Genomic DNA, 26,870 nt, shown 5'->3' on the forward strand with positions numbered 1-26,870 from the left:
AGTCTTATTAAATATTAATAAGAATATATAAAATCAAAATAAAAAGTAAATGAATATATACAAATAAAAAACTTTAAAATAAGGATAACCATGAAGTAAAAATAGAGTAGAGTCTTAATCATAAAGATAAAAGAGGAAGCATGAAGCACTGACGTCGAGTGAATAAAATGGAGAAGAGGAGATGGACAAATGTAAGCAAAGAAAAAGTTAAGAGAGGAGGTAGTAACACAGCCAGGCATCGATGAAATCAATGCAGAGAGATTGGGTGGTGACCGAGCTCCCCATGTGGCGATATATTAGACAAGACCAAGGCGGAGAACTAACATATAAAACAAGGGAAATAACTCCACAATGATATATATATATATATACACACACTTGTTATTATAAAGGAGGGACTGAAGAGGGGGCACATGAAACACAGATGCTAGTTTGTTACACACTATTAATAATAATTTAATATGTATACACATATACATACATTTGGTCGAAAGATTGAATTTGTTTATAGAGATTAAGAAGGTGCATTAAGAAGTTCAAGTGAGTGCTAGGTCTGCACTAAGTCAACTGTTACATACATGTATATAAACAAGCGAAACTGGTTTCACATACATAAATGAGTGAGTGCTAGGTCTGCAACACACTATTTTAAATTACAGCTCAAAATAATATGTTGGTTTGATCAAATAAAAACACACTCTTTTATGGCATGCTGAAAAAAAGAACAAATAAGGTCAGAACCATTAATGACCACAGGTAATGGTTTGTTTAAGATCGCAAATTGTGCCACATTTCAAACACACTAATTGCCCTAACCAATCAAAGACGAAAAAATGAATAAATCCTGCATCTGAAAGAAAATTAGAACCACTAGAACCACACGGGAGAAAAAAAATAGTCTTGGAATAAATAAAGTCGGCACACCAAAAGTGCTAATACCCAAGTCAGAGTGTTTCATCAATAAACAGAAGCACAAAAAAATAATGATGATGATGATGATAAATTTGATAAAATGAGATCATACCAAAAAGGGTCTATACCTCTGCATGTGACCTGCAAATGAGACAGGAAATCAGAATCTTGATAAATAAATGAACTATAGAAACTACTAAATTATCACAATGAATACTCCAACAAACTCAGCTATCCATATAAAGGTTTTTCATTGTTGCAGATGACTTTTATCCTAGAACCAGATAGACTTGAAAGGAAGCAAAGTCAGTCTTAATAACAACACATTAAACAGAGTATGTAGAGTAGACAACTTTTATATGGTATGGAACAAAACCAATAGCCCTACTGTGACATATGACACGATGATGGTGCTGCCACAAGATCATTTGCCCATAAAGATGATAAACCCGCCATTAGTTTGTCTACTCCTTTTAAGAACCTGCCGAGCAAATGAAATATGATGCCTCGATCAGTAACATACAAATTAATTGTCATTTTGCCAGAAATAAATAAATATTAAAAAACAGAAAGCCCTCAGCATGAAACAAGTCCAGCAAAATGAGTTCTGTGCCACAGAGGTCAGCATCAAAAATCCTGCAAGTATAAACAACACAATCATATGGAAATTTTACACGATAACACACTATGCAGTATGCACTCTGCAACAACCACAAAGTAAAGATCTAATCTCATTTGTAGGGAATAACAAAAAAAATTTAAACCTATTGTGATCGAGGAGCAATAGGTTTCTATAATTTTTCAATATAATCTGAAAGCAACTAGCACGCATACAAAAAATACAATGCAAGAGAAGAAAACAAACAGGCCCACTCAGTTAAAATTATTGTATTGTCATGCCACTTAGCTTACAAATAATATGATGATTTATTGTGATTATTATCAAATAATATTAACAGAATATTTCCTCATTAGCTTTGTAACACTTCTAGGGAAAGGGAAGAATGTAAGCAAGCCCCTCAGCTAATATTATTGTATTGTCATGCCACCAAGCTTACAAATACTAGGATAATTTATTGTGATATAATCAAATAATATTAATAAAAAATTTCCTCATCAGCTTTGCAACACTTCTAGGCAAAGGTGTACAACTGGACAGGTTATGGCTGAGTTTTGCAAAAATGCCAAAAAATAATGGACTGTATGTAACCATCCGCCCTAGTTACATGTTCGATTAAAAACTGGTCCAATTGGTACCAGTGTTATAGATCTTTGCGTATTCTAAGTTTTGAAAACAGCAGAATAAGTAATCCAATCAAATCATTCAATGGGCATGCCTCATTTAGTACTTACGAATTGTTTGCTTGTAGTACAAACCCAAATGGTATCAGACATGGACTAAGCTACACTAACAGCAACTGACATTATATCTGCCTGAAGAGCACCATATCCAGATAATTACTAAACAAAGATAGCAACTACCTGAAACAAACCTCAATCAAATAGAACTAACAATAAACAAAAACTAATGCATTACTATAATAGCCACACAGGGAAAAAAGAAAGATGCACATAGAAAAAAATTTATTCTACCCTGTGAGGCATTTTCAGGACAATGAAGGAGTTGAAGCTTATGATATAAAGATGCATGGTGAATTCACAATAGAAGACAAAGAATTCTAACTCTACACAAACTAGGTAAAATGTTCCGAAACAACTTCTACTTGTGGTAGAAACAAACCAACACAAATTTGTGTAGGAAATTTTAACAAACAGGGAATGCCGAAAGGATACCCTGAGAATAGAATACAATACAATTGAGAAAACCAACCAAAAGAAGTATGATGCCAAGCATAAATATATGAAAGGAAAAACAGGAAGCTATAAAATTTATAAAAAAAAAAGTTAAGGCAAAAATTAAATTTCATTCATATTAATAGAATCAGCAAGCTTCTTGTACCTGCATCACACGAACATCATCAACTCAGGACGGCTGAAAACATTTTCTGACTCATCCTCCAAAATAGGATATGCAGCAACAAGCGCATCTTGTGCTCCAATGTACAATGAGTTGTAGATCTTCCAATACACCTCTCTAACCTTCCTAGCAGGGTGGAACAGACCCTGAAGGCAATAATTCAGGACAACAGCTGCACCCAATGCCACCCTCATCCCTTCAATTGCTTCCATAACAGCATTTATAACATGAGGCGATGTCTCAAAGATGTTTGGCCATACATAGTTGAGCAAATGGACCAAAGCATCTTCGCAGCCCAAGCCAGCAACCCCCAAAGCCATGTGCTTGACCGCAGAAGCAGCAGTCTGCCGGTGAACCAAATCCCTATCCATCAAAGCATCCTCTAGCAAAGGTGTGACAGCATATATATAGTCCTTCCCCATTTCTCCTATATACTCAAAGAGAAAAGATAGGGACTTCAAGACACCATTCTGTACATTCAGCTCGGGAACACGGTATTCATTCATAAGAGCAGGCAGAACTGTGAAAGGAGAGCAAGTTTCTGCAACAATGGCAATGGCGACAGTGGTGCAGACACGGTTCTGTCTCTCCTGTACCTTGAGATTATTTAACAATGTCGCCAGGACATCTTGTGGCCCAATAGCTTTTGCAATATACCCAAAAGTATTCACAGTTGCTCTCCGGATACCCTTCTTATGAGCCTTCAACATCTCAAGAAGCTCAAAGCAAATCCTCATCCACTCTCTAGCAGGGACAAACTCAGCACCACGATCAGCGATCCTTCCAACAAGATCGATACAATTCTCCTGAACCTTTTCATGCCTGTTCTTTAGGATGGGTGTTAGGCGAGGAAGTAGGTCTTTGATAGGGGGAGTCATCTTTGTCATACCAATTACATTGACAATAGCCTTCAATGCACCCAAGATAGACCCCAAGACTTCAGGATACTCTTCTCCCAAGTACTCATACAAGACAACACCCAAGTGACCCATTAGCTGTTCTTCTTGGCACTGCTTCATCACAACTGCAATCCTTGATATAAGATCCGCTGCCTGCTGCCTAACTTTTGCGCTCTTGTTATTCAGGCGCCATTTTATGGTACCACAGATCTGAGGCAGGTAAGGTTTCACCCTCTGGCCAAGGGAATTCACCACAGCACCAAATCCATTAAGCATAACATTAGCATCATCACTGGTCTGCTCTTGGAAGGCATAAAGAATCCCATCAATAAGAAGCTCCTCTAACCGTGCATCAATATCTGAAGCTCCCAGGTTAGCAACCACTTTCTCGATGGTTTCCATCACCATCCGCCTATATGGCTCACTCTCATCTTTAAGATCCTCAACAATTCTTCCAACAATATCTGCAACGCCTACCTTATTTGCTATCTCAACAGTAGTATCCACAAGCTGTCTATAGTTCCTCCTGTCCAGCGCCATTCTCCTAACCCAGAAATTTCTGAAGAACTCAGGTAGAATGTCATTTCTAATATAATCAGACTCCACACCTTCAGTACTCACACACTGCTTGACCACCTTCAGCACAATTTTCTTCATTTCTTCATCTGGAGATTGGAACTCACGGATCAGAATGAACATCACTTCTTTTGTGTAGTAACTAGCATAAACAGCATCCATGAGAGGAATAATAAAACCAATGGCCTTCAGGAATGCAGCCAAAACTTTGCCACGATGAGATCGGATACCCTTCCACAGAGGCTTCAACACAGAATCAAAGCTTTCTATGCCATAAGGTGCAGCTGCCTCAGCAAGTGCCGCAAGTGACAATGCAGTAATCGTCCTCACCTTCTGATTTTCATCACTGAGTCCATGTTCAATAATCTCAACCAATGATTTCAAATGCGGCAGTACCGCACATCCCATGAGAATGGCAATCTGCTGAACAATCTTAATACCAGTGTGCCTAGCCTGCCATGACTTCTTGCTCTGACAAACAGCCTTCAAGAATGGTAAGAGGGCAGGAATCCCCAAAGCTGAAGCCACCACACTGAAAGCCCTTGCAGTAGTATTCCTCACATATTCATCAATGTTGTCAATATCCGGCCTCATTGCAGCAATCATCGTAGCCAAACCAGCAGCCTTACTAAGATTGGAGATGATCTCCCGCCCTTCCACACGAGCATAGTAGTCCTCATCAATCAAAAGGGGTTCAATGACCACGAGAATCTTATGGACATAAGGACGAACTAGTTCATCAAGTTTATACAAAACCCTATCAATGACTTTGACCAGGAGGTGGCGCTCTTGGTCCTCCAGAGTCGGCTGCATAAGCAAAGGAAGGATCTTGTTGAATAGTGGGCCAGCCCCGAACTCTCTGGCCTTGTCAGTGAGCTGCCGTAGTGCTGTTTTCCTCTGTGGTGGCGTGCCATTCTTGACTTTAAGAAGCAGCTTCATGATCTTGCGTTCCTTCTGCTCCTCAGGGTTGAGCTGCTCTTCCTCCTCTTCATTCAAGAGAGCTCCAAAGTACTGGTAATCCTCCGGTTTCATGAATGGCAGGCCTCCGGGAGCCTCCTTTGGGACATCAAACTGCTGACCCCTATTCTCTTCAGGAATAGCATAAAGAGGAGTTCCCAGCGGTGTGGGAGTAGCCAACAGCTTCCTTGCAGGGGTTCTAATGGGGACATAAGATGCAGGTGGATCCAAAACCTTGTAGCCTTCCTGAGGGAACATCGCATCAAGCTCTTCATCAGTAAGTGGTCTGTTCCTTTCCTCAATATCCCGTTCCCATCGAAGAAGGTTGTACTGCTCAGGAGTGATGGCACCCGAGAACTTGATGGCACTAGGGGTTGGGGTGGCAAGGTCGACACCGCCAATTGGAGTGACACCAGGGGTGAAAGCAGCTGCAGGTGTTGCAGCTCCAGGAAGTGGAGTGGCAGCGCCAACAGCAGCTGGAGTCTCATCCCACCTCGACCTCTGCCGCTTTGGTGTAGGTGTGGCAATAGCACCCAACTTAGGGGTCGCATCCCATGCCATGCCTGCAGGAGTAGCACCGGGAGTAACCCCGCCAGCCGGGGTAGCATCAGCATCAGCAAGTCGTCCAGGCGTTGGTGTCTCATCCCAACGGTTCCGGCGAGCAACGGACGGAGTCGCATCAGCAGCAACCCTTCCAGGAGTTGGCGTTGCATCCCAGCGACCAATTCCCGGGGTGGAATCAGGGGCATCCCAATCAGAACTACTCTTTGGTTTCTTGGCTTCGGGTTCTGGTTCCTGAGACTGATCCCATCTGTTCCTCCTCTTCTGAGGAGCCGCTGCCACCTCGGCTGCGACCTTGTTCTTCTCCTCCTCCTTCTTCTTCGCAATTTCCCGCAAAATCTCGTCCTTCTGGCGTTTGAGCGCCTGCTCCCGCATAACATCGGCGTAGGTCCGGACCGACGGATCAGGGGTGGCTTCTCCAGAAGCAAAGGGATCATTTCGATCTGGAGAAATCATCTGTTGAAGCCTCTTCCTCCGATACTCATCCTCACGATCGATGATACGCTGGGGTTTCCTGAAGCCGGAATCCTCTTCGGAAGCGCGGGGGACCTCAGAGAGGGCACTGGGGCCAGTAAAGGAGGCCATGCGGCGGGCGAGGTCGCGGCCAGAGTGGTCGCCGTCGGCTTCCTCCTCCTCCTCAGTGACAGGGATGGAAAGCTCGTAGCCCTGGAAGCGATCAACGCCCTCTCCTCCATAGAGATCGGCATCGAAGGTGAGGGAAGTCAGTGATGCACGCTGCTCCTCCAACTTCCGCCGCTCCTCCTGCGTCTTCTTAATCTCAACGTCCGTGGAATCCATTGCCAAAACCCTAGAACAAACAAGGATCAGATCAAGATCGAAATCAAGGAATTCAGATAGAGAAATTATTAGGGTTTGTGATGGAGGACGTAGAGATACCTCGCTGGTTAGGGTTTCTCTCTCTCTCTCTCTCTCTCTCTCTCTCGATCTCTCGCGATTTGGGGCCGAAATCGAAGTTGAAGCCGTGAATTGATGAAGATCATGCGTTTACGGTTTTATATGAATCTGTGGTCACCGACTCAGTGGATAACTTATAACCTCGACCGTTCGATAGCTTTGATTCTGTTTTGAGATTTAATCATAACCGTTCATTAGACATTCCATTTTCATTATTTCATTTTTTTTTTTCATATTGGAAATCCACAATTTTTTTAAAATTTAAACAATAAAAATTCTTAAATTTTAAAAATTTTAAAAAAAATTATAAAACCATAACTAAAATTTTAAACTAAAAAAAAATTTACAAAATTCTATATCAAAAATCTAAAAACTTAAACCCTTGCAAATAGTTACAGTTTAAATAAAACAAATGGACTCCTTTGCAAAAAGTTGTCACTCAAACAGAACAATTGCCTTCATAAGAAACTCATACAGAAAGCAGTATTCTTGTACTCAAAAACAGGCTTCAACATAAACATAATTGAATGGAAAATAAAAACAGAACAAAGGTTACAAAACAATGGAGACAAAATTCAGCTTCAATCAAAAGACTATGATCAAGAAACCATCTAATTAAAAACGAGTCTTTCGTTTCCGAGCAGTGTATTTAGTGTCGGGAGGTACTACATTTCCTTTCTTTCTCATCTGATCTTTTTTCTTCAGTACCCATTCTCTCCCTTTCCCTTTCTTATTCACCTTCATCTTCTTCCGAGGTCGGCTCCGATCATACATGCCAACCTGCAACCAACACCAGCAGATTCTTACTCATTCTTATCAAGAATTGAAGAACTTTCAGCCAAAGAAAAAACCAGAAAGAATAAAAAAACCAAAACAAGTTAATATCTTGGTTTAAAATCATTGGTTAATCTATGATCTCTGAAACTACATGCATGAAGTATCTATCATTCATAATATCAAAACATCATTCACCGATATGTTTGTCATGCAGTGTTCTTGGGTGATTGCAATGAGAAACAACAAGGCTATCGGTCAAATAAACAATCTATACAACTAGAAGAAAGGTACATGTGATGGGAAAGATTTTAACTAATCTCACCGTTTGATCCTCGTCATCACTATCCTCATCACTGTCAGTGCACATCTCGTCATCTTCACCTTTGCCCTTTGGAAGCCATGATTGTGTAGAAGGTGGTCCACATGTGAGAACAATATAAGCCTTCTTTGCTTTTGAGCTACATAGTGAACATGACACTTTGATTAGTAACTTCTCACACATTGCATTTTACAGCATACTGTGCATGCTTGAAACTTCATTTGAGAAAGCCTCTGACAATTCAACATGACACCAGATGTGCAAGAGCATGCCCTACCTATGTGGATAGTCGACAACCACACCCCCTCCAAATCCAGCTCGCATAGCAGAAGTTAAAATCATTGCGCTCTGGTCCATGTTTTCAGCATATAACTGCAAAACTGCTCTCGCTCCTCTAGCCAAACATCTATATAATGATCCAAAGAAAGCCCTGGGAGAAGATAACAAAACAAATGAAGAATGATACATTAATAGACGAGGAACAAAATGGTAAAAACATAAAACACATACTTTAGCCGCATTCTTGGTTCATGAGAAGATTTGTCAGCGTAACACAACCACTGAAAAACCATAACCAAAATGAGAACAAAACTAGGTGAAGTTCACATAAAAATCCAAAGAATAGTGTTGACCTGAACCGCCGAGATGCTAATAGCACCATCAATGACTCCAGGGCGCAAGCCTAATCCCTACAAATTTCAGCCAATGATCAGAAATAAATGATGGCAAGAACATTTGAAAACATCAACATATCTACCTGATAGGTTATCCATAGCAAAGCAATAGGCTACAAGTGCAACACCAACAATAAACACTGATTCTGACTTATTCAGAGCAAATCATATAGGAATGATTGAAAAGCAAAAGCAAAATAATTTCCTTTTTACATCAACAAAATAATTTTTTATTATATGCCATCAAGAGCATTTCAAGGAGTCAGTGAAATTTTACAATTCCCCTTCTCGAGTTGTATGCTACAATTTATCTTTCACTTCATCGATGGTTTCCACAAATGACTAGCATTTTTCTTTTTCATGAAACTACCATCTTTAGTACATCTATAATTACAAATCAAGATATGTTAAAAACCATTGCCATTAATGACATCATATGCAGGAGAAGGGGTCTGTATATATGATTACCACTTTGCATCATCAAAAATCCCAATACGATAAACATAATTAAAATCATAAATAGTTATTAGTTAAAAAAACAACTTCAAAGAACCATGCAATTGTGTATACATCATCAAAGCTACTTTCTTATTGCTATGCAAACATAGCCTGATTAGAATGAACATGCTGTTTCTTAATATCATAGTATCCCCTGTGCACGTCCACAATAGAAAGATAAAAGAAACACAAAAAGAAAAAAAAAACAAGAAGATTATGCAGCCATGGTTGCATGTATGACCCATATATAACCCACAGTTTGAAAAGTGAACAGAGAGAGGGCAAATTCTTTAAAGCAATCTACTTGTACAGGGCTCTACCTGACCGATATCAGCAAGAAGAAGATCACCGTCCACCTCCCGATCCAGGGCAACATCTGAAAATATTAAAGATTGCCACAAACAATCAATCAAAAGAAAAACAGAACATTAGAAGTCATTGACAACAAGGTGAAGCCAGTCACTCACTAAGCATGGAAGGTGAAATGTCATAGCCAATCCAATGATGCCCATGTTCTGACATGGTCTCACCACTAAGCCCTGATCCACATCCTGTTTCAGAACAAAACCACCCTAATGAGAGTCTAAGAAAGCAAGTGAGCGCATACATACATAAATAAATTTACCACTATATATAAATATATTCAGGCAACTTTCATCCAATAAGATTACTTAAAGAAACCATATGATGAGTTAGTTCTATCGCAAGATATTTAATTTGATAGTGAATATACATAGCCCATGTTGTATTACCATTTACCAATAAGAACACCTGCAGATTGTGGAGACTTTGCATGGTTCTAGATGTAGATAGACAAGTGCACCTGTTATTGCCTAACTCTTATATGTAAAGACTGATTAAACAATGAGACATGATTTACTTGCTTATATCACCAAAAAATACACAAACAAAGGGAAAAAGAGAACCGCACTGCCTAATTCATTCATGCATGGCTGAATATACATACAAACCCAAATTCAAAATTTCAAAAACACCACAATCAATCACAACTAAATTTACATCTTTTCAAGTAATTCGCGAACTAGAAACAATAAAAACACAAAAACACAAAAAAAAAAAATCAGAACCATGAACTTAAAAGCTACATACCTATGTCGAGAAGCAGACGGGGCACCCCATCGTTGGGCAAATTGAGAAGCTCCAACGCCCTTTCAGAAATCCTTGCCTATAATCAGTTCAAAAGATGAATCACCCACCGAAAAGTGAAGAACAAGGAAATCGGGAAAAAAAATAAATAAATAAACCTGGATTTCAACAATACGAGAGGAGGTGGTGTACTTGCGAGCCTCCACATCATTGTAGAAGATCTCCGGCGGCGCCTGCAGCTCAGGCCTCGGCATCCGGCAACGTCGGATTCAGCGACCGGCGATGGCAAGGATTTTGGCGATGGGCGAAGGGGGCGTCTAGGGTTTTAGAGCAGAATACTCGGAGAGAACTTTGTGTTTGTTAAGCCCTCCAAAAAAAAAAATTATATAAATTTAATAATCCCTGAAATTAAATTTCACAGCGGTCCTTTACAAAATATTATATTATTATTATTATTATTTTTATGTAGGCCTGAAGATATATTTGAGCTCTTTTTATTGATTTATTAATTTAAGCAATTTGGTCAAATCTGGCAGGTTAATCATCAACATGAGAAATGTTCAGAGTTTTATAATGTAATATAAAAGTTTTAAAAGAAATAAAAGCATTAATTATAATTTTTTTTTTTTTATGGAAAATTGGAAATTTAAAAAAAAAAATTATCGAGCTTAATATCACCACTAACGGAACACATGTGAAGGAAGTGAAAACCCTCAATATCATTCAGTGGTTTGAATAACCTGGTTTTATTTAGAAAATCAATGAATAATTTATAAATAATAATAATAATATTATACACCTTTCAAACAAAAAATCATGTAAAAAGGGGAGGGAAGAGCACTATAGTTGAATTAATTTTAAATTTTAGTTCTCACACTAAGACCAAATCAGATTGAGATAACCATTCAACTAAAATTGATTACTCTATTTCCAGTTCACAGTTCAAACTTGTAAATCAAACCTGGTGAAGTAAGACACAAAAAGAAGCAGGAAACTTAAGACAATCACTCAAAAAAGGTAAAACCACAATGCAATCAAATCCCTAATTTATAATAGAACAAAGTTCTGATGGTTGAGTTTCGAAACATATTATCAAGAACAAAATAAAGCTTGCAAAACCATAGTATCGCCTAATGCTGGCGGGCCGATAAATGAAGAAATTAATCGAAGAGAGAAAAGCCCATGTCGTCATCGCTCTCTTCTTTCTCTTCCTTCTTCTCCTCTGCAGGAGGTGCCTCAGGAGCAGCAGCCGCAGCACCACCGCCTGCCCCAGCAGCAGCTGCACCACCACTGGCAATGAACCCTCCGCCACCACCTCCGCCAACAATAACCTGAATCACAATTTATATCATTTACCATACACACAACTTAAGAAATTTAGACCCTTTTTAGGATGAAAGATATGAACCCAAAGAACTTCAATTATTGACAATATAATCACCTAAGGTTTCAAGTGTTTAACATGGCATTCCATCTGTAGCATCCAAATAGTATTCCAACAAAGATAAGATATACAAAAGTTTTAAATTCATGGATACATCGACATCAAAGGCATAACTACAGACATCAACTCAAAAGATTCAGTTCAAGGCTTAGTGGAACAAAATTGGAAGCTTGGAGATAGAAACTACTCCAAAGATCTTTGATCATTGACAATGTAACCGCCTAAAGGCTTCAAGTGTCTGAGGCAATATAATCATCTAAAATTCCAAGTGTTTAGCATGATATTCCATCCAGAGAGTACTCCAACAAAGATAGACATACAAAAGTTCGAAATTCATAGATACATCAAGATTTAAAGCATAACTACAGACATCAACTCAAAAGATTCAGTTCAAGGCTTAGTGCAGCAAAAATGGAAGCTTGGAGATAGAAACTACTCCGAAGGTCTTTGATAATTGACAATGTAAGCGCCTAAAGGCTTCAAGTGTTTGAGACAATATGATCACCTAAGTTCCAAGTGTTTAACATGATATTCCATCCAGAGAGTATTCCAACAAAGATAAACATAAAGTAAGTCTAAAATTTATAGATACATCAAAATTAAAGGCATAACTACAGACATAAACTCAAAAGATTCAGTTTACGGTTTAGCGGAAGAAAAAAGGAAGCTTGGATACTACATCAGAACCATCCAAGGATTATATCCCACAAGCAAAGGAGATAGATGAACTTGTATCATATATGAATTTTAGAGAATGCAGCCTAATTAGCATTGCATACAATACCAATCAAAACTAAATGTGTCATAGCATGAAACAAATTCTCCATATGGATTTAATTAATATCAGAACGTGCGCTAGCAACGCTACCAAAACCTAATAAGTAATTCAAGATGTTATACATCATTGAATTCAGGTATAATACTTTTATATCGTAGATAAAAGCCTAAAAATTCCGTTTTTGTAATAGAGGTTTTTCCATAATCATACAACAAAAGAAGCATTACCCTTCAGAATTAGAACACTAAATATAGTCAAATTGAATACCAAGATTGAATTATTATACAATAACCATGAGAAATCCTACACATTTCCATAAGTTTATTTGACCACCAGAGAGAGAAAAGACCTGGAAGACGGCGGAAGAGGGGGTAACAAGGGAAAAGGAGGACTGGACTCCGCCAGAGGAGTCGACGCCGAGGACAGTCTTAACAAGGTTCCGCTGAAGGTCGAAGGTGCTGGACGCCGATCCTTCTAGGTCACCGGAGAGCTGGCTGGCACTCCATTCACTGCCGGACTTCCTACAAACGAAGGTGAACACGCCCATGGCTCCTCTCTTCTCTTCTCTTCGGCGGCGATGGACTTCGAAACCCTAGAGCTGAGAAAACCCTAACCTTCGTTTCATCACAATATATAACATTCTTCTGAAATACAATTGGACTAAAATGCCCTTATCTGTTCATTTTGCATATTACACCTCTCTTTTTTTTGTTATTTGTAATACAACTCCTCCTCTTAATCACACTTTTTATCAAAACGTAATTAGCAAAACTGGGTATTTTAGCAAGCTTCTATTCCTCTAACATAACACTCATACGTATCTTGGTAGATTGATTATATGTTTATATTTTACCTGAATAAAATAAAGTTTTTATTTTAATATATTTAGCCATATATTTATATCTATAATAGAGTTAAGAAAAAAAAAAAAACCCCTTCCATCAAGCTACCAGACACAAAAATGGCATACTTTTCTTAAATAAAAATATAATTGACTTCACGATAAGTGGTTAAATCACTAAAGAAAACACGGGCATACTCAAGTTTCAATGAAACAAATTAGATAAAACATGTGCACAACCATTACTCACACTCCCAGAAGTGTGTCATCACCAATAAACCGGATTTTTATCATTTGCAAAAAAATCTTGCAAAACCCCGAATACCAATAGACCTCTTGCTCATTCGCTTGACTTCCCAATGACTGCTGAAAAAACCAAAGAAACTGTAAACCAAGCTCAACCAATTCATCATACTCAAGGTCTGCTCACATTTTGAAGAATAAAATGATGAAAACAACAGCATTCATAAACACTCTGTCAAGAATTCAAATCACTTATTTCAATCTTTTTTTTCCCTCTCAAAAAGAAAGATGCCTTGTTAGATCAAAACTAAATTATCATCTCGCTGAACTCATAAAATTTTCCTGTCAGCTGAGGATGATGGAGCCTTTGTCTACTCCTTCAATAGTTCTAATCTCCCTCCTGAAACCTATAAATATGGTTTATTGCCGATCAAAACTTCCTTCCATGCCTCGTAGAACATCCATGTAATACCGGATGTTGGCATGACCTTCAAACAGCTAGCGCCCCAGCCTCTGTAGAGGCCGAGCAGGCCATCCTCGCGGATGACCTCCGCCAGAGCCCCGGCCATGTGGGCCGGGCATTTCCCTTGCAGGGCCCCGACCATCAGCCTCTTCCTTGCCACTTCCAATGGAAAACTAATTGTGCTTGCAGTCAGACCTATTATGAAAAATACGGGGGCAGAGTAAACACCTGTGACAGGAAATACGGGTTGCATAAGCATTAAATTCCAACCTGATAGAGCCCCGACAATTAGAAGCTCCGCACGGTTCAATGATTTCTTGTTCTTCGCCTGACAATAAGATTTCTTGATTGTTTCATACATGAAATAATAGCATGTGCTGTATGGAAGCATGCCGATGAGAGTTGGTGAAATGCCAGCATAAAAGCCACCGATCCCATCATCCTTGTAGATTTTGCGGAAGGCAAGGCTGATACTGGGGTAAAGATCTCGATTCACAGTCAAGCGATCCTGTCACATGGATAATACTGAGATAACTATTTGACTAACTAATAACCCCACAATGGTTAATTTACTAAATAGCATTGGATACCTCATTATATTAGCTTGAGCATTAAGGTTAAATGAAGCCCAAATAATATATTCAATTTATATCTACCGTGGTATCAGAGTTTAGTATATTTGGTTTACGAACAATGTGACTAATTAAAATAGATTAGTACCCATAAGAGGGCGTATAAGACTAACTAACAGCCTCAAAGAGTTAATTTGATAAATATTGATCTGAAGGGTGTACTACACTAATTAATAGCCACAACAGTTAATGTGGTGCATATGGATCTAAGTATATTAAAAACTGCCAATTAATACGCAAAGAAGAGCACTGTAGCCTCTAGGAAATATAAACATAAAATTTTGATTAATGCAGTTAATGAAGGATTTTAAAATTTCACAAAATATATTTCAATTTATCACCTTGATAACTTCAAGAGGATGACACACGAGAGTGCTCACAATGCCCGCAGCGGCACCACCAACAGCAACCGGGGAGATCCATGGAAAGGAGAGATCAATATTGATATGACCAATCTGCAACATAGGGCAACCTTCTTTTTTGCATTTCTCTTGTGCTGCTGTCATTTCCCGTTTTACAAACTCAAAAGTACCAAACTCTATTGCTTGGGTAGGTATTATACGGAGCATGTTGATGGTGTTTCCAGCCCACAGACCTTGCCAACCTTGCTGTTCAATAACCTCAACAAAGCTTCCCACAATTTGTTTAGATCCAACTCCAACAACCATTCGCGTCCTGCAAATCCAGCCCCTTAAGTATCAGATATTACCTTGGAAAAGCTATTAATGGCCAGATTAACAAAAATATCAGTGATACAGGACAAAATACCAAAGACAACAACAGTGCAAAAGCCCAAAAACTGTCAGAACACAATGTCATGAAGAGAACAGAGGGACAATATTTAAGGGGAGTGATAGCAGCACACCTGATTGTCTCGAGAGGAGCAAGAACAGCTTTGGCCATCGCACCAGCTAAGGCACCACTAATAAATTCTCCAACTTCTCTGCATCTCAAAGCATTCTGCAGCATTACAAACACCACTATAAACCAAGAAAATCATGCCTCGCTATTCAAAGATCATACACAGTTCCATGCTCAAAGCTTGGAAAGCAACTAAAATTATCTAGGGATAATATAAACTTTGAGATCAGCATGCAAAGCAAAGGCTTGATGAAACTGACCAAACTGCCTCATTGGAAGGACAACAGACACAGACATTGAGACATGAAGATGGAAAGCAAAGACTTGTGTGTGTGTGTGTGTGTGTGTGTGTTGTTTCATCTGATTTTATAAACAGAAAGAACACAGAATTTGCTTTATTATTGTAGCAACTGCAAAGTATTTTTGCTTGCAGATAAATTTATTTCCTCTACTACTTGACATGCTTGAGTTCTTGTCAACTCCAAACATTACTTTGATAAATAGCATTAAAAAAGTAATATGAGTAAATCCAGAAGAAAGGCATTAGTATCTTATAACAATAAAAGAAGTTCATGTTAATAAAAATAGCTCCCAGTATTGGCTTTGTCAAAAATAAAATAACATCCAAACCAGCATACTTCACAGACTTCGACCTCAAAGATGCCTTTGCCACTTGTTTTTTCTCAAAGCAATAATAAAAAATTCCTTCAAGGAAGCTCTTTCCACAAGATGATAATTTTTCAACACTCTGGTTCTAATTTTAGAATCAAACAATGAAAGTGTAATAGTTCCTATATCTTTTGGGAATCAACACAGGATGAAAAAAATTTCCCATACGTTTAGGATTTCAAGTGAAATTCTAGGATCTACTAAAAGCATAAAAATGAGAGTAGGAAATGATCACATAGCAATAAAAACAGACGAAAATGCTGTGATCAGTGTGATTAAAAACTCACTAGATGGAGGACCAAACTAAAATTTATCAGTTAAAACAATATAACTCCGAAAGCGCATTGATAGAAAGTGACAGTGTGGTGTTATAATAGTTTGAATTCTACACTGAAAACTCCGTTAGTTTGTGGACACTTAAAATGAAAAACAGGACCAAGCAAATGAATGCACATTCTTTCGATCGAATATAACATCACTCTATATTTGAAGAGCAAACTAAAAACACATAAAATATTACAAACGCAATCAATATCTATCCAAACATATACAGTAATCACAAAGAGGAAAAAGTAAACAACAAAGAACATCAACTATACAGTAGAAACAAAAGAAAAAAAACAAAAATAAAAAAAAAAATATATCTCAACCAAATAAACAAGAGAATAAAAAAAGCAATTGGACATAGAAAACATCGAACAAAAAAAAAAAATTAAAAACACGAGAAAAAGCAAAAGAAAGGAAGAGAGACAGGATCATGCACCTTCATCGCTTCACCGACGTTAGGGAGTCGGACACGGAACTCCATAGCTCCATTCTTATCAGCAACCTCAAGAGCGTTAGGCAACCCCATCATCACCACCTCGCAATCATCTTCCACAACCCACAAATCCTTCTTCTTCTTCTTCTGCGATTCCAATCCCAAATCCATCAATCCCGATCTCCAAAGGAATTCTCAGACTTAATAAAAAAAGAGCCAACTTTTTCAAAGAACCAAAAGTAAAAACAAAAAAAAACTGAAACTTTATTGAACTCTAAACACTATCCACCGAGAAATCAACACAAATACAAATCAAAAACAGATATTTTTGCCCCTTTTTCCCGACCTGTTTTCTCAAGGGAAAGCGATGTTTCCCAGCACGTTTGGATCTATCCAAGAGATTTTTCTTCTAGTTTTCCAAAAGGCAACACCTTTGAATGCGATCCTGCGATCCCTTGCGCGCCACTCGACTAGGGTTTAGGCCCGACAAGATCAGACCTTTTGGCCAAGCAGCCAAGCTACGCGGAGGCGCGGCGAAGAGAGAAAGGAGGAGTGGGTAAAGAGGGTTGTTTATATAATATATAGTAGAAGACTTAGGAATGAATCAAGCATTAATTTTGATGGTGAACTTTGGCGACGAACCAGTGTTGGCCTACGTTGACTGGCGGTGACTCGACATATCAACAATAATGTTACAATCAATGTTATGGGATATGTATAACAATAATAATGTTATAATAATGTTAATGCCCTTCTTGTCACTATATATATATATTTTTATATGTTGCTTTTTTGGAATAAAAAAAAATATATATTTTTTACATGAAAGTACCCCAAAAATCCTTTTATAGTTTGCATAATCCCAATAAATCCTTGCAAGTATTGAGACCCCTTAAAAGTCTCTCTTTTTTTAAGTTTTTTTCTTCTTCAGCCCATTTGCAAGTAACGGAGGTTGTGGAGTCGTTACATGGGTCAGAAAATGACCTCAATATCTCTTATCAAATTTCCCATCTTCTCAACCTCATTCTAAAAAGAAAATGACCTCAAAGTACAATTATTGTCATCTGAAAAATTGAATTTGAAACTTTGATTTTTTTTTTTTTTAAGATAATAAATTTAAAATTTATTTTTTAAAATTTATAGTATTTTAAATTTGTTTAGAGATTAAGATAGTTTTAAATAATGTTTAATTATTATTTTATAATTAATTAACACACTTATATAATAGATAATAATTCTTTTATAATTCTAAAATAAAGTTATTTAACTTAATTAAAACTATTAAAAAAACTCTATGGACTTTCACTTTTTTTTTGCATCACAGTTTGATAAATGATAAGATCACTTTTTAGAAGCTTTTCTTTTTATTTATATGCATTTTGTCAATTTGTGCATACGTTGGGATTTTTTATTTTAAATTGTTTCAAAAACATTTAAATAAAAAATTATTTTATTTTATAAGGAGACCCATCACCGCTAGTAAAATAGAAAGAGATTTTGTTTAATTGTTTTAAATATTTTTAAATAAAACTTATTTTATTTTGTAAAAAATACCAATTACTACTAATGATATATCTCAATTTTTTTGCTTCTTTCTTATCATGCTACCTTCTTGTTTTTTTTTGTGTACTTTTTTGTTGTAATTTTTTTATTAATAAAATTATGATTTATTCAACTTTATAAAAAAACTTCATTTCATATCTAACCATACCATTATTCATAAAAATCCAAAATATATACTAAGCTTTCCGACAATTTTAAGAATTATTGTATTTGTAATTTGATTTTTTTATAATTTTCAAGAATTGGTAAATGCAGGATATTTTTTTACTAACGGTACACATTAAGCTTTTCTTGATTTTGATGGTAGTAAATTTGAATTTATTTTTCCAAATTAAAGTGATTTTTTTTCTAAAAATTGAGATGGATTTAAATAATAGCTAATTATTATTATTTCATAATTAATTAAAATGATCATGTTCAAAGAGATCTCGCCCGAAAAGAGCCTCACCGAAGAAAGCTGCATCGAAGAGAGCCCCAAGGAAGAGGGTCCCTCCACAAAAGAAAACCCCTGGAGAAACAGCATCCCGATCAACTAATGTCTTAGAAGGGGAAGAGGATGCATTGCGCATTGTTGACATACTACTTGAGTCTTTCACCGATTTGAGGAAGGATAAAACTGGCAAAGGAAGCATTTTTTTGTGTGTTATGCATTTTTAATAATAAACTGTGTTTATGAAACATATGTGTAATATTATGATTTCATGTGTAGGTTTAACTTTTATTGTGTAATGATTACCTATTAATGTGTATATTTATTATTTCATGTGTAACATATGTCGTTCCTGTGTATAATATACATTTCGTATGTAGCATATTTGTTTCATATATATTCTGATTGATTCATGTGTAATAATTTTATACAGTTCTGTCATTTGGAGGAATGACTATGGGTATACCATCTGTGACAACCTCTTCGTCTTCCTCGAAGGAAAACAACATGTCCCCGATGATGTTGTGGAGGCTCTCGTCCTAATGATCGGCAAAAATTTGTTGTTTGTCATTTTTTTTTCTTGTTGTTTGTAAGTGACTAACATTGTTGTTTGTTATTACAAAATCGGTCGTAAATCCGAAATGTACTTAGCAAATTATGCACATCAAATGGAATACTAAACAGGAAAATACAGAGAATACACAGGAAACATAAATAATACACACCAAACGAAGTTAATACACATGAAATAGACTCAATACATAATAAACAAAAATAACACACACCAAACTGAAATAATATATAGAAAATAAAAATACTACACACTCAACAGAAATAATACACAGGGAATGGAATTGCTACATACAAGATGGAAACCATACACAAGAAAGGAAATTAATACACTGGTACCTATTCAACTACACAACATCAAAATATACATAGTTCGTGAAAAAAATAAAAACAAATAACATCCACTCACATTATGAATAGCCCCCCCAGTCCACAATGACTGCATTACATGATCTTTTGATGTATGCACGTACATAATTTTGACGATTATTGACCAACACTACTTTCTCAATAATTTCTCGAGTTTAGTGTTGGTCTTCATAAAGTTCACCTCTAGGTGTCGTAGCCAATAATCATACAGTGATGACGGGAAGACTCACGCCATGACATTAATTAGACCCTTGGATTGATTCGAGATAAATGTTATAATTTTATCATAGTTTTCTTACCATACAAGGCATGAAACCAAGTCCAGTTTTCATTAATTTCGTTGTTGATTATAGCGAATGCTACATAAAACAGATCCTCATTGCTATCTTTGGTTGATGCCCCTAAGACAATCCCACCATACTTTTCCAGTAAATGAGTTTCCTCAATAAAAAGTAATAGCATGCACCCATGCTTGAACCCCAACAAACAAACAGCAAAAGTAAAGTCAAAATTTTGTCTTTCAATTGTGCGCCATGGGCAATCTTTGAAGTGGTCTATATTCTTAAACGGTTGACCTACTTTTAATATCGACTCATCATATGTTTGGGAACACCCAGCAATATTGAGCACCCCAGAAGGAGGATGTTGGGAGAGAAAAGTATCGTCATTGCAGTTCATGCTATCTGAGAAAAACTCCATGCATGGCAATAAACAAAAATCAACAAAATACGCATGAACATTACTTAATACACAGGAACAATTAATAATACACAGGAAACATATTTAATACACAGGAAATAATAATAATACATAAGAAATAATTGTAATACATACGGAATGATTGTAATACACAGGAAAGACGTCTAATACACAATAACACATAAATGAAATGTAACCAATAATAACAATTATTGTTGTATTACGATGGAAGCAAGGAACTCGAGTTTTCATCCGAAGACCCATTCACTTCCTCGATGGTAATGTCCACGACAAATTTGTTGAAAATATGGTATGTATGGCACATGCGTTAAAAGTCCATGTCAAACTTAATTGGGCAAAGCGTTTTGTATAAGTCAGGCGTCATGAACTTCATTCTCACTTGAGAAACATCCAGGGGCCAACACATGCATATCTCAGACATAACTGTCTCCCATGAACTTAAGACCATGAATTGAAGCACACTTCCTTCTTCTTTGTATCGCACCATAGCATAAAATTTTTCCATTGTTGATGTGACCTACATGAAATTTCAAAAAGCTTGTAAGATTTCACATCCACAAAAGCATGAAGAAGAACAAGAACAACAACAACAACAACAACAACAACAACAACAACAAGAATAAGAAGAAATAAAGGAGCAAACTTATATGTTGATATTTCTCCACCGATATGAAATTTCAAAAAGCACTTGTAAGATTCCACATCCATGAAAGCATAAAGGAGAAAAAGAAGAAAAAGAATAAATAAAAAAGAAACTTAATCGTCATATTCTCCACCGGCAACCTAAACAAGATGAAAAAGAAGAAGTTATTCTCCACCGGCATGAAATTTTAAAAAGCTTGTAAGATTTCACATTCACGAAAGCATGAAGAAGGAGAAGAGAAGAAGAAGAAGAAGAAGAAGAAAAATTAAAAACTTACATCTTGATATTCTCTACCGATAACCCAAACAAGATAGAGGTTGAAGAGTTGATATTTTCCACCGCCAACTCAAACAAGATGAAAAAGAAGTTGAAGAAGAATGAGAAGAAAAAGGAGTGAAAAAGACAAATTTTGACAAAGGAGTTTCAAACAAGATTTGACAATACATCACATTTAATGTGACATGACTTGGAGGGAAAATTTCATCCATCTTTTGTTTTTTCATCTCACATGGGCATTTGTGACATTTTCTATCCACTTAACTGACAGAATTTACACCAGGGACTAAAAAAAATTTGGCTGAAAAAAGGAAGAGATCTATTGGAATATGAAAAAATCAGAGGGACTAAACAGGAAGTTTAAAACTTCTTAGGGACTTATAAGTAATTTTCCCTATTTTTTATTTTTATTTTTATTTTTTTAATAAATAAATCTAATGTTACGAAAGGCCTTGGATAATTCTATACAACCACCCACCACTACATCTAATAGAGAACTTCTGTCCTGATCTGAATGTTGTAACCCAAGAATCACTAATTGTGAATCGGATTCAACGTTAAAGGCAACTACTCCCGTCATTCCTTCTTTTTTTTGTCTATCACAAATTCATGTTTTTTTTATCTGTCATTTTTTAACATAAGTATTTATTTTTTTTTTCAAAATTACCCTGAACGTTTTATTCAATTTTTTTTCTTTTGAAATTAAATATGAGAGAGAAATATGTAGATATAAATTAGGGGTAATTTTAAAAAAATATTAGTTTTTTATAAAATTTTGTGAAATAACTAAATTTTTAGTATATGAGATATAAAAAGGAACGAAAGAGAGTATCATTTATGAAATCAATGATAGTCCACTAATAATTTTTTTTTTAAATAACCCTAAACTCATAATAAAATGAAACTTTGTGATGAATTTTTACAGAGTTATTAAGCCATATATTTTTTGAAAAATAATTATTTTATTTTTACAGAGTTATTAAGCCACTGTAACTTGTGAACCTCAATCTCTGTACTGGTTCATTTAACAACACTTGCCATTTTTATAAATAAATTAATAAATTAAATAGATAAATAATTTTTTTTTTAAAAAAAAAGCAAAAAGTTGCTTCTGTGTATGATTGCTAATTATATATTATTTTTTTAAAAAAATACTTTGTATAAAATAATCTTTGGATATAAAGTACACATGTTTTCCGTTAAGCTTTTGATTTCACAAATTAATCATGATTTAAATTAATCTAAAAATATTTGGCTGATTAGTCCCTAATTTAGAAATGAAGCTAAAGTTTTATCGGGTCGGATCCAGAAAACCCGGTAACGGGTACGGGTTCAATCTCAGGATCCATTATATCTTCATCAAGGTCAGCAAAGCATTATCGGATCCGCGAGGATGATCCGCACCGGGGCCGCCGCCGCACGGTGGTTCTCCCGGCTCGCGCCGCCGCGATCGGCGGCGGTGGAGCCGGTAATCCGAGTGGAGAACAACATCGCCCGCCTTGGCCCACCCAAGGAGGGGCCTAAGCCTAGGCAGCTGCTCTCCCTCCCACCCTTTCCGTCTTCCGGCGTGAACCCCCTTCCCGGCCGGAAACAAGGCTCCGGTTCCGGAAAGGTCACCGCCATCTCCTGGATTAAGCACTACTTTGCCGAAGTTGAGCCCGTGTTGATTCAGAGCCACTTCAACAAAGGCCTGGTGAGCTTATTTGGTTCATAAAAATTATATCTTTTTTTTTTTTATTGTTGCAGAGTATTTGATGAATTGTGAGTTGAACGAACTTGGTTACGCGATTAAAGTTTAAATCTTTGTGGCTTTGGCCACTTAAGTGTGGAGATTTCAGGAATGTTTTGTTGGGCTTGCGGACTGATTGCAATTCTGGTCTTGTGTTTCATTTGCTTTGTCAGATGTATTGGGAGTGTTGACAGATGCTTGATTGAATTGAAAGTTTGAAGTTTTATTGATGTTCCTTAGGATTGTTTCTTTTTTTATTGGTAGTAAATCCGGAATGAAGGGGATATAGCAAAGAGTGACCGGGATTTTGAGAATAGATGAACTTGTGATCTTATTATTTTTGTTCATTAGTGGTTTTTTTATTTTGATGTTGAAATAATCACATTTAATTTTATTAACAAGGACATTCAATACTACCTCTACTAGCAAATGGAGCATAAAATGTTGCACTCTACTTATCACTGGCATTGTTGAATTTATATGGCCTAGTTTATGTGATATTTTGTCTTGGGTAACTTTATACAGTGATAGGATTTGAGAAAAACCATATTTGGAATTTCTAAAGTGGGATTTTAGAAGTGGACATATGAAGTTTGGGCATTTCAAAGTCAGTGCACATTCTTTCTTTTATCAGGTTCATGTGGGAAGCTCAGAGGATGATGTTTCAGCAGCCAAGGGCTGCCAGAAGCTGCACTCCTTGAAGAAGGTAAAGAAATTCGTTATTCATGAGATTAATAGCTGTTGTCATGTTCCATGTTTTAATGGCCCAATTGGATTCTTCTGGTTTAACTTTGAAAGTTATCTTCCCCTTTCAAACAAATCTGAATTCCTTCAGTTATTATGTGCATTAGGTAATGATCCTTTTTGGTTTAAATGCAGATTAAGCATAACGATGTTATGGAGCCTGGCATGAAGATCTACATTCCGGTATCTGTTGCAGAATCCAGAATCTCCAAGAGATATGACACCATACCGACGGAAACTCTACATCCCAATGCCGATGAGATACAGTATTTACAGAGACTTGTGTTGCATAAGGCATAAAAACACTCAATCTCTTTTTTCAGTTATTTAAACTTTTCTGGAGAATAGGTTTTTAACTGTTTATGAAAAGGATACAACAATCATTTTGTTCACTCTGATGTCTCCACTTATTGAGGCATTATCAATTATAAATTCGTTTATTTCAGGACTCAGCTATAATTGTTCTCAACAAACCAGCAAAAGTTCCTATGAAGGTTGCTCTTGTTATTCCTTCTCTCTTATGAGTTATGACCTTTCAGTATTTGATGTTTTCTGTGTTTTTGTTATACTCTACAGGGAAACTTACCGGTTCATAACAGCATGGATGTACTGGCCGCGGCTGCATTGTCGTATGGAAATGAGGAGGGTCCCAAGTTGGTATTATTTTGGGCAGACTAAAATCATAGAAATAATACCATATTTCATTTTTCATTTGATGATTCTCCTGTGTTTTAGTTCACAGACAGTAAAATGTTCTTTTAATCTCATGCAGGTACATAAGTTAGACAGAGAGAGCAGTGGGTTGCTATTGATGGGAAGATCGAAAGAAAGCTTTTCTCGCCTAAGTTGGTTGTTTAGTAACATAGGTTTCGCAAAATCATCTTCTCAGGTATAAAACTAATGTACTGTCTTCATTGTTAGACATTATAAGCCAATGAAAAATGTTTGTTCGGTTTATAACTCTTCTATTTACCTTTGTTATATATTGCAAATTATTGTGAAAGGCATCAAATTATTTCCAAGCCCTCATACATAAGATGACTACCCCGGATGCGTGTTGTCTTTCAACCATTACTGGAAAAGTTAATTTTTCATGCCATGCTAATTTCTAAGTCTGTTATCTTCTGTGTGTATGAAAATATGTGTTCTCTGCATCCTTTTGGTTAATTTGTTTGCTTCATTGCCTTTAAAGTCATTCATCTATTGACTGGTTATTCAGACTTGGAATGATGCATGTGAAGCAACTCTTCAGAGGTATTGGGCATTGGTCATTGGCTGCCCAAAAGAAAAACAAGGCATTATTTCTGCTCCATTGTCAAAGGTATTTCCTTTTGTTTTCTGGTTTTATTTCCTTATTTACAAGAAAAAGATGGATTTTTATGCAGGATCATCAACCCATGGCTTTACTTGCAAAGGCCCTGTTTCTCTTAGACCTTTAATCACAGATTCAAGAACTTTTTATGATGTACCGGTGATTCGCTGTAATTGAAATTTTTTGGCCTTTCATCTTGTAGGTGCTTCTCAATGATGGAAAAGCAGAGAGAATCATTTTGGCTCACCCTTCCGGCGTCAATGCTTCTCAAGAAGCTCTAACTGAGTATCGAGTGCTTGGACCAACTATTAATGGTTGCTCATGGTTAGAGTTGCGACCACTTACGAGTCGGAAACATCAAGTAATCTAAATGTTACGGAGATTCATGCTATTTTTATCATATTGAACCAGGTTGTACTTACTTTGATCACCGGTTTTATATTATGTTTGATGTCTTGCAGGTCCGAGTCCACTGTGCTGAAGCACTTGGAACTCCTATTGTTGGGGATTACAAATATGGATGGTTTGTGCACCAGAGGTGGAAGAATATGGAGCGAGTGGACTACGAACCGTTCTCTGGAAAACCTTACAAACTACGAAGGCCCGAAGGTTTGGAGGTTCAAAAGGGAAGCGTCTTATCCAAGGTCCCCCTGCTGCACCTACACTGTCGGGAAATGGTCATCCCTAACATTGCAAAGTTCCTAGATAATTCAGGCAAATGGCATGATGAGGGTCAGGCATGGGCCTCTCACAAGCCAGACCTTCTCCGTTTCGTAGCACCGATGCCATCTCACATGAAAATAAGCTGGAACCTTATGTCATCCTACTTGGTGTGACCAATTCTTCGAATCTCGGCATACAAGTATGATTTCTTCTTCTCAATATCAAGTTAATATTTATCGATAAACTGCTTGATTTGAGTTAGCAGCAAAGTCAGTATTGTACTAAAATCTCTTCAGAAGGAGAAAAAAAAAACTAATAAATTACAAGATTCAAGATGGAATTTTGTTTCAATTGTCATCATCATCAAATGCATCAATTCAAATGGATTGTTTAGCCTATAGTCCATGTAGGACTCTTGTCGTCCTTCTTCTTATTCTTCTTCTTCTTGTTCCTTGCGACAGTGTTCCCCCAAGACATGAAGGATCTCCTCAAATGCTTCCTCATTGCACGGAATGCGAAGGCCACCGGTCTGCTCAAAGCCAAACTCCTCCGCAACCTTCTCCATCAATGCCCGAAACTCCGGCTGGCAAAGATAGCTCGCCGGTATCACAAACCTTCGTAAATCCTCTCCTACATACACTGCCAAGCACCCTTTTGGCACCTCCATGTTTCTCCGGTCTCCGCTAGCGTCCAACTTTCCAAGTAACAAAGCTGCATGAAGATCCTCATGTTGGGCTCTTCTCCCCCTCAATGACAAGGCCCTTAGTTTTGGCACCTTGATTAAGCTCATCATCATCATTTAGCTGAATTGAAATGGCAATGGTTGTTACTTCTGTTTCATTGAGGCTGATAAAGAAGAGAATAATGAGGTACAAGAAGCCATTGATGAGAAGAAGAAGTGAATAAATGAAAGAGCTCTCAAATCCTTCATCAAGGATTGATGGAGGAGTTTTGGGAGTTTGTTTGCTAGAAAAAAGTCTCCTTTTA

General features: G+C 37.0%; 6 protein-coding genes across 9 annotated transcripts; 1 reads left to right on the top strand and 5 right to left on the bottom strand.

The window, feature by feature from the left end:
- Positions 1–884: 884 nt before the first annotated feature.
- On the bottom strand, positions 885–6,884 carry LOC120253985 (splicing factor 3B subunit 1). Of its 3 annotated transcripts, XR_005534495.1 has the most exons (4): positions 6,781–6,884; positions 2,873–6,691; positions 1,487–1,548; positions 885–1,393 (listed from the first exon to the last, which is right to left on the bottom strand). XR_005534495.1 is itself a non-coding variant. In XM_039262155.1 (3 exons), exon 2 carries the CDS (start codon positions 6,679–6,681, stop codon positions 2,878–2,880), a length of 3,804 nt encoding a protein of 1,267 aa, XP_039118089.1. In that variant the 5' UTR covers positions 6,682–6,691; positions 6,781–6,884; the 3' UTR covers positions 885–1,393; positions 2,873–2,877. The 3 variants fall into 3 exon arrangements, 2 of the variants coding, with proteins under 2 accessions (XP_039118089.1, XP_039118085.1); XM_039262155.1 differs by lacking the exon at positions 1,487–1,548; XM_039262151.1 differs by having other exon boundaries at positions 885–1,548.
- Positions 6,885–7,202: 318 nt separating this feature from the next.
- LOC120283331 (18S rRNA (guanine-N(7))-methyltransferase RID2) lies at positions 7,203–10,527 on the bottom strand. Its single transcript, XM_039289986.1, has 9 exons — positions 10,332–10,527; positions 10,177–10,252; positions 9,534–9,617; positions 9,387–9,442; positions 8,527–8,583; positions 8,405–8,454; positions 8,172–8,324; positions 7,898–8,033; positions 7,203–7,578 (listed from the first exon to the last, which is right to left on the bottom strand). Exons 1-9 carry the CDS (start codon positions 10,425–10,427, stop codon positions 7,414–7,416), a joined length of 873 nt encoding a protein of 290 aa, XP_039145920.1. The 5' UTR covers positions 10,428–10,527; the 3' UTR covers positions 7,203–7,413.
- A 550-nt stretch (positions 10,528–11,077) lies between these two features.
- Positions 11,078–13,008, bottom strand: LOC120257668 (60S acidic ribosomal protein P3-2). Its single transcript, XM_039265106.1, has 2 exons — positions 12,745–13,008; positions 11,078–11,504 (listed from the first exon to the last, which is right to left on the bottom strand). The coding sequence occupies exons 1-2, from the start codon at positions 12,940–12,942 to the stop codon at positions 11,334–11,336; spliced, it is 369 nt and encodes a 122-aa protein (XP_039121040.1). The 5' UTR covers positions 12,943–13,008; the 3' UTR covers positions 11,078–11,333.
- A 640-nt stretch (positions 13,009–13,648) lies between these two features.
- Positions 13,649–17,510, bottom strand: LOC120282377 (probable mitochondrial adenine nucleotide transporter BTL1). 2 transcript variants are annotated; one of them, XM_039289186.1, is made up of 6 exons: positions 17,211–17,510; positions 16,868–17,064; positions 15,440–15,534; positions 14,916–15,249; positions 14,213–14,450; positions 13,649–14,137 (listed from the first exon to the last, which is right to left on the bottom strand). In XM_039289186.1, exons 2-6 carry the CDS (start codon positions 17,033–17,035, stop codon positions 13,887–13,889), a joined length of 1,086 nt encoding a protein of 361 aa, XP_039145120.1. In that variant the 5' UTR covers positions 17,036–17,064; positions 17,211–17,510; the 3' UTR covers positions 13,649–13,886. The 2 variants fall into 2 exon arrangements, with proteins under 2 accessions (XP_039145120.1, XP_039145126.1); XM_039289192.1 differs by having other exon boundaries at positions 16,868–17,011; positions 17,211–17,506.
- Positions 17,511–22,827: 5,317 nt separating this feature from the next.
- LOC120256109 (RNA pseudouridine synthase 3, mitochondrial) lies at positions 22,828–26,485 on the top strand. The gene is made up of 10 exons (XM_039263886.1): positions 22,828–23,128; positions 23,799–23,870; positions 24,044–24,202; positions 24,355–24,402; positions 24,485–24,565; positions 24,681–24,797; positions 25,128–25,229; positions 25,423–25,581; positions 25,682–26,082; positions 26,345–26,485. Exons 1-9 carry the CDS (start codon positions 22,829–22,831, stop codon positions 26,054–26,056), a joined length of 1,413 nt encoding a protein of 470 aa, XP_039119820.1. The 5' UTR covers position 22,828; the 3' UTR covers positions 26,057–26,082; positions 26,345–26,485.
- Positions 26,314–26,682, bottom strand: LOC120251385 (auxin-induced protein X15-like). The gene has a single exon (XM_039259919.1). It carries the CDS (start codon positions 26,680–26,682, stop codon positions 26,314–26,316), a length of 369 nt encoding a protein of 122 aa, XP_039115853.1.
- Positions 26,683–26,870: the final 188 nt, after the last annotated feature.

The sequence above is a fragment of the Dioscorea cayenensis genome, chromosome 3, assembly GCF_009730915.1.
Source record: "Dioscorea cayenensis subsp. rotundata cultivar TDr96_F1 chromosome 3, TDr96_F1_v2_PseudoChromosome.rev07_lg8_w22 25.fasta, whole genome shotgun sequence".
NCBI lineage: Eukaryota > Viridiplantae > Streptophyta > Magnoliopsida > Dioscoreales > Dioscoreaceae > Dioscorea > Dioscorea cayenensis.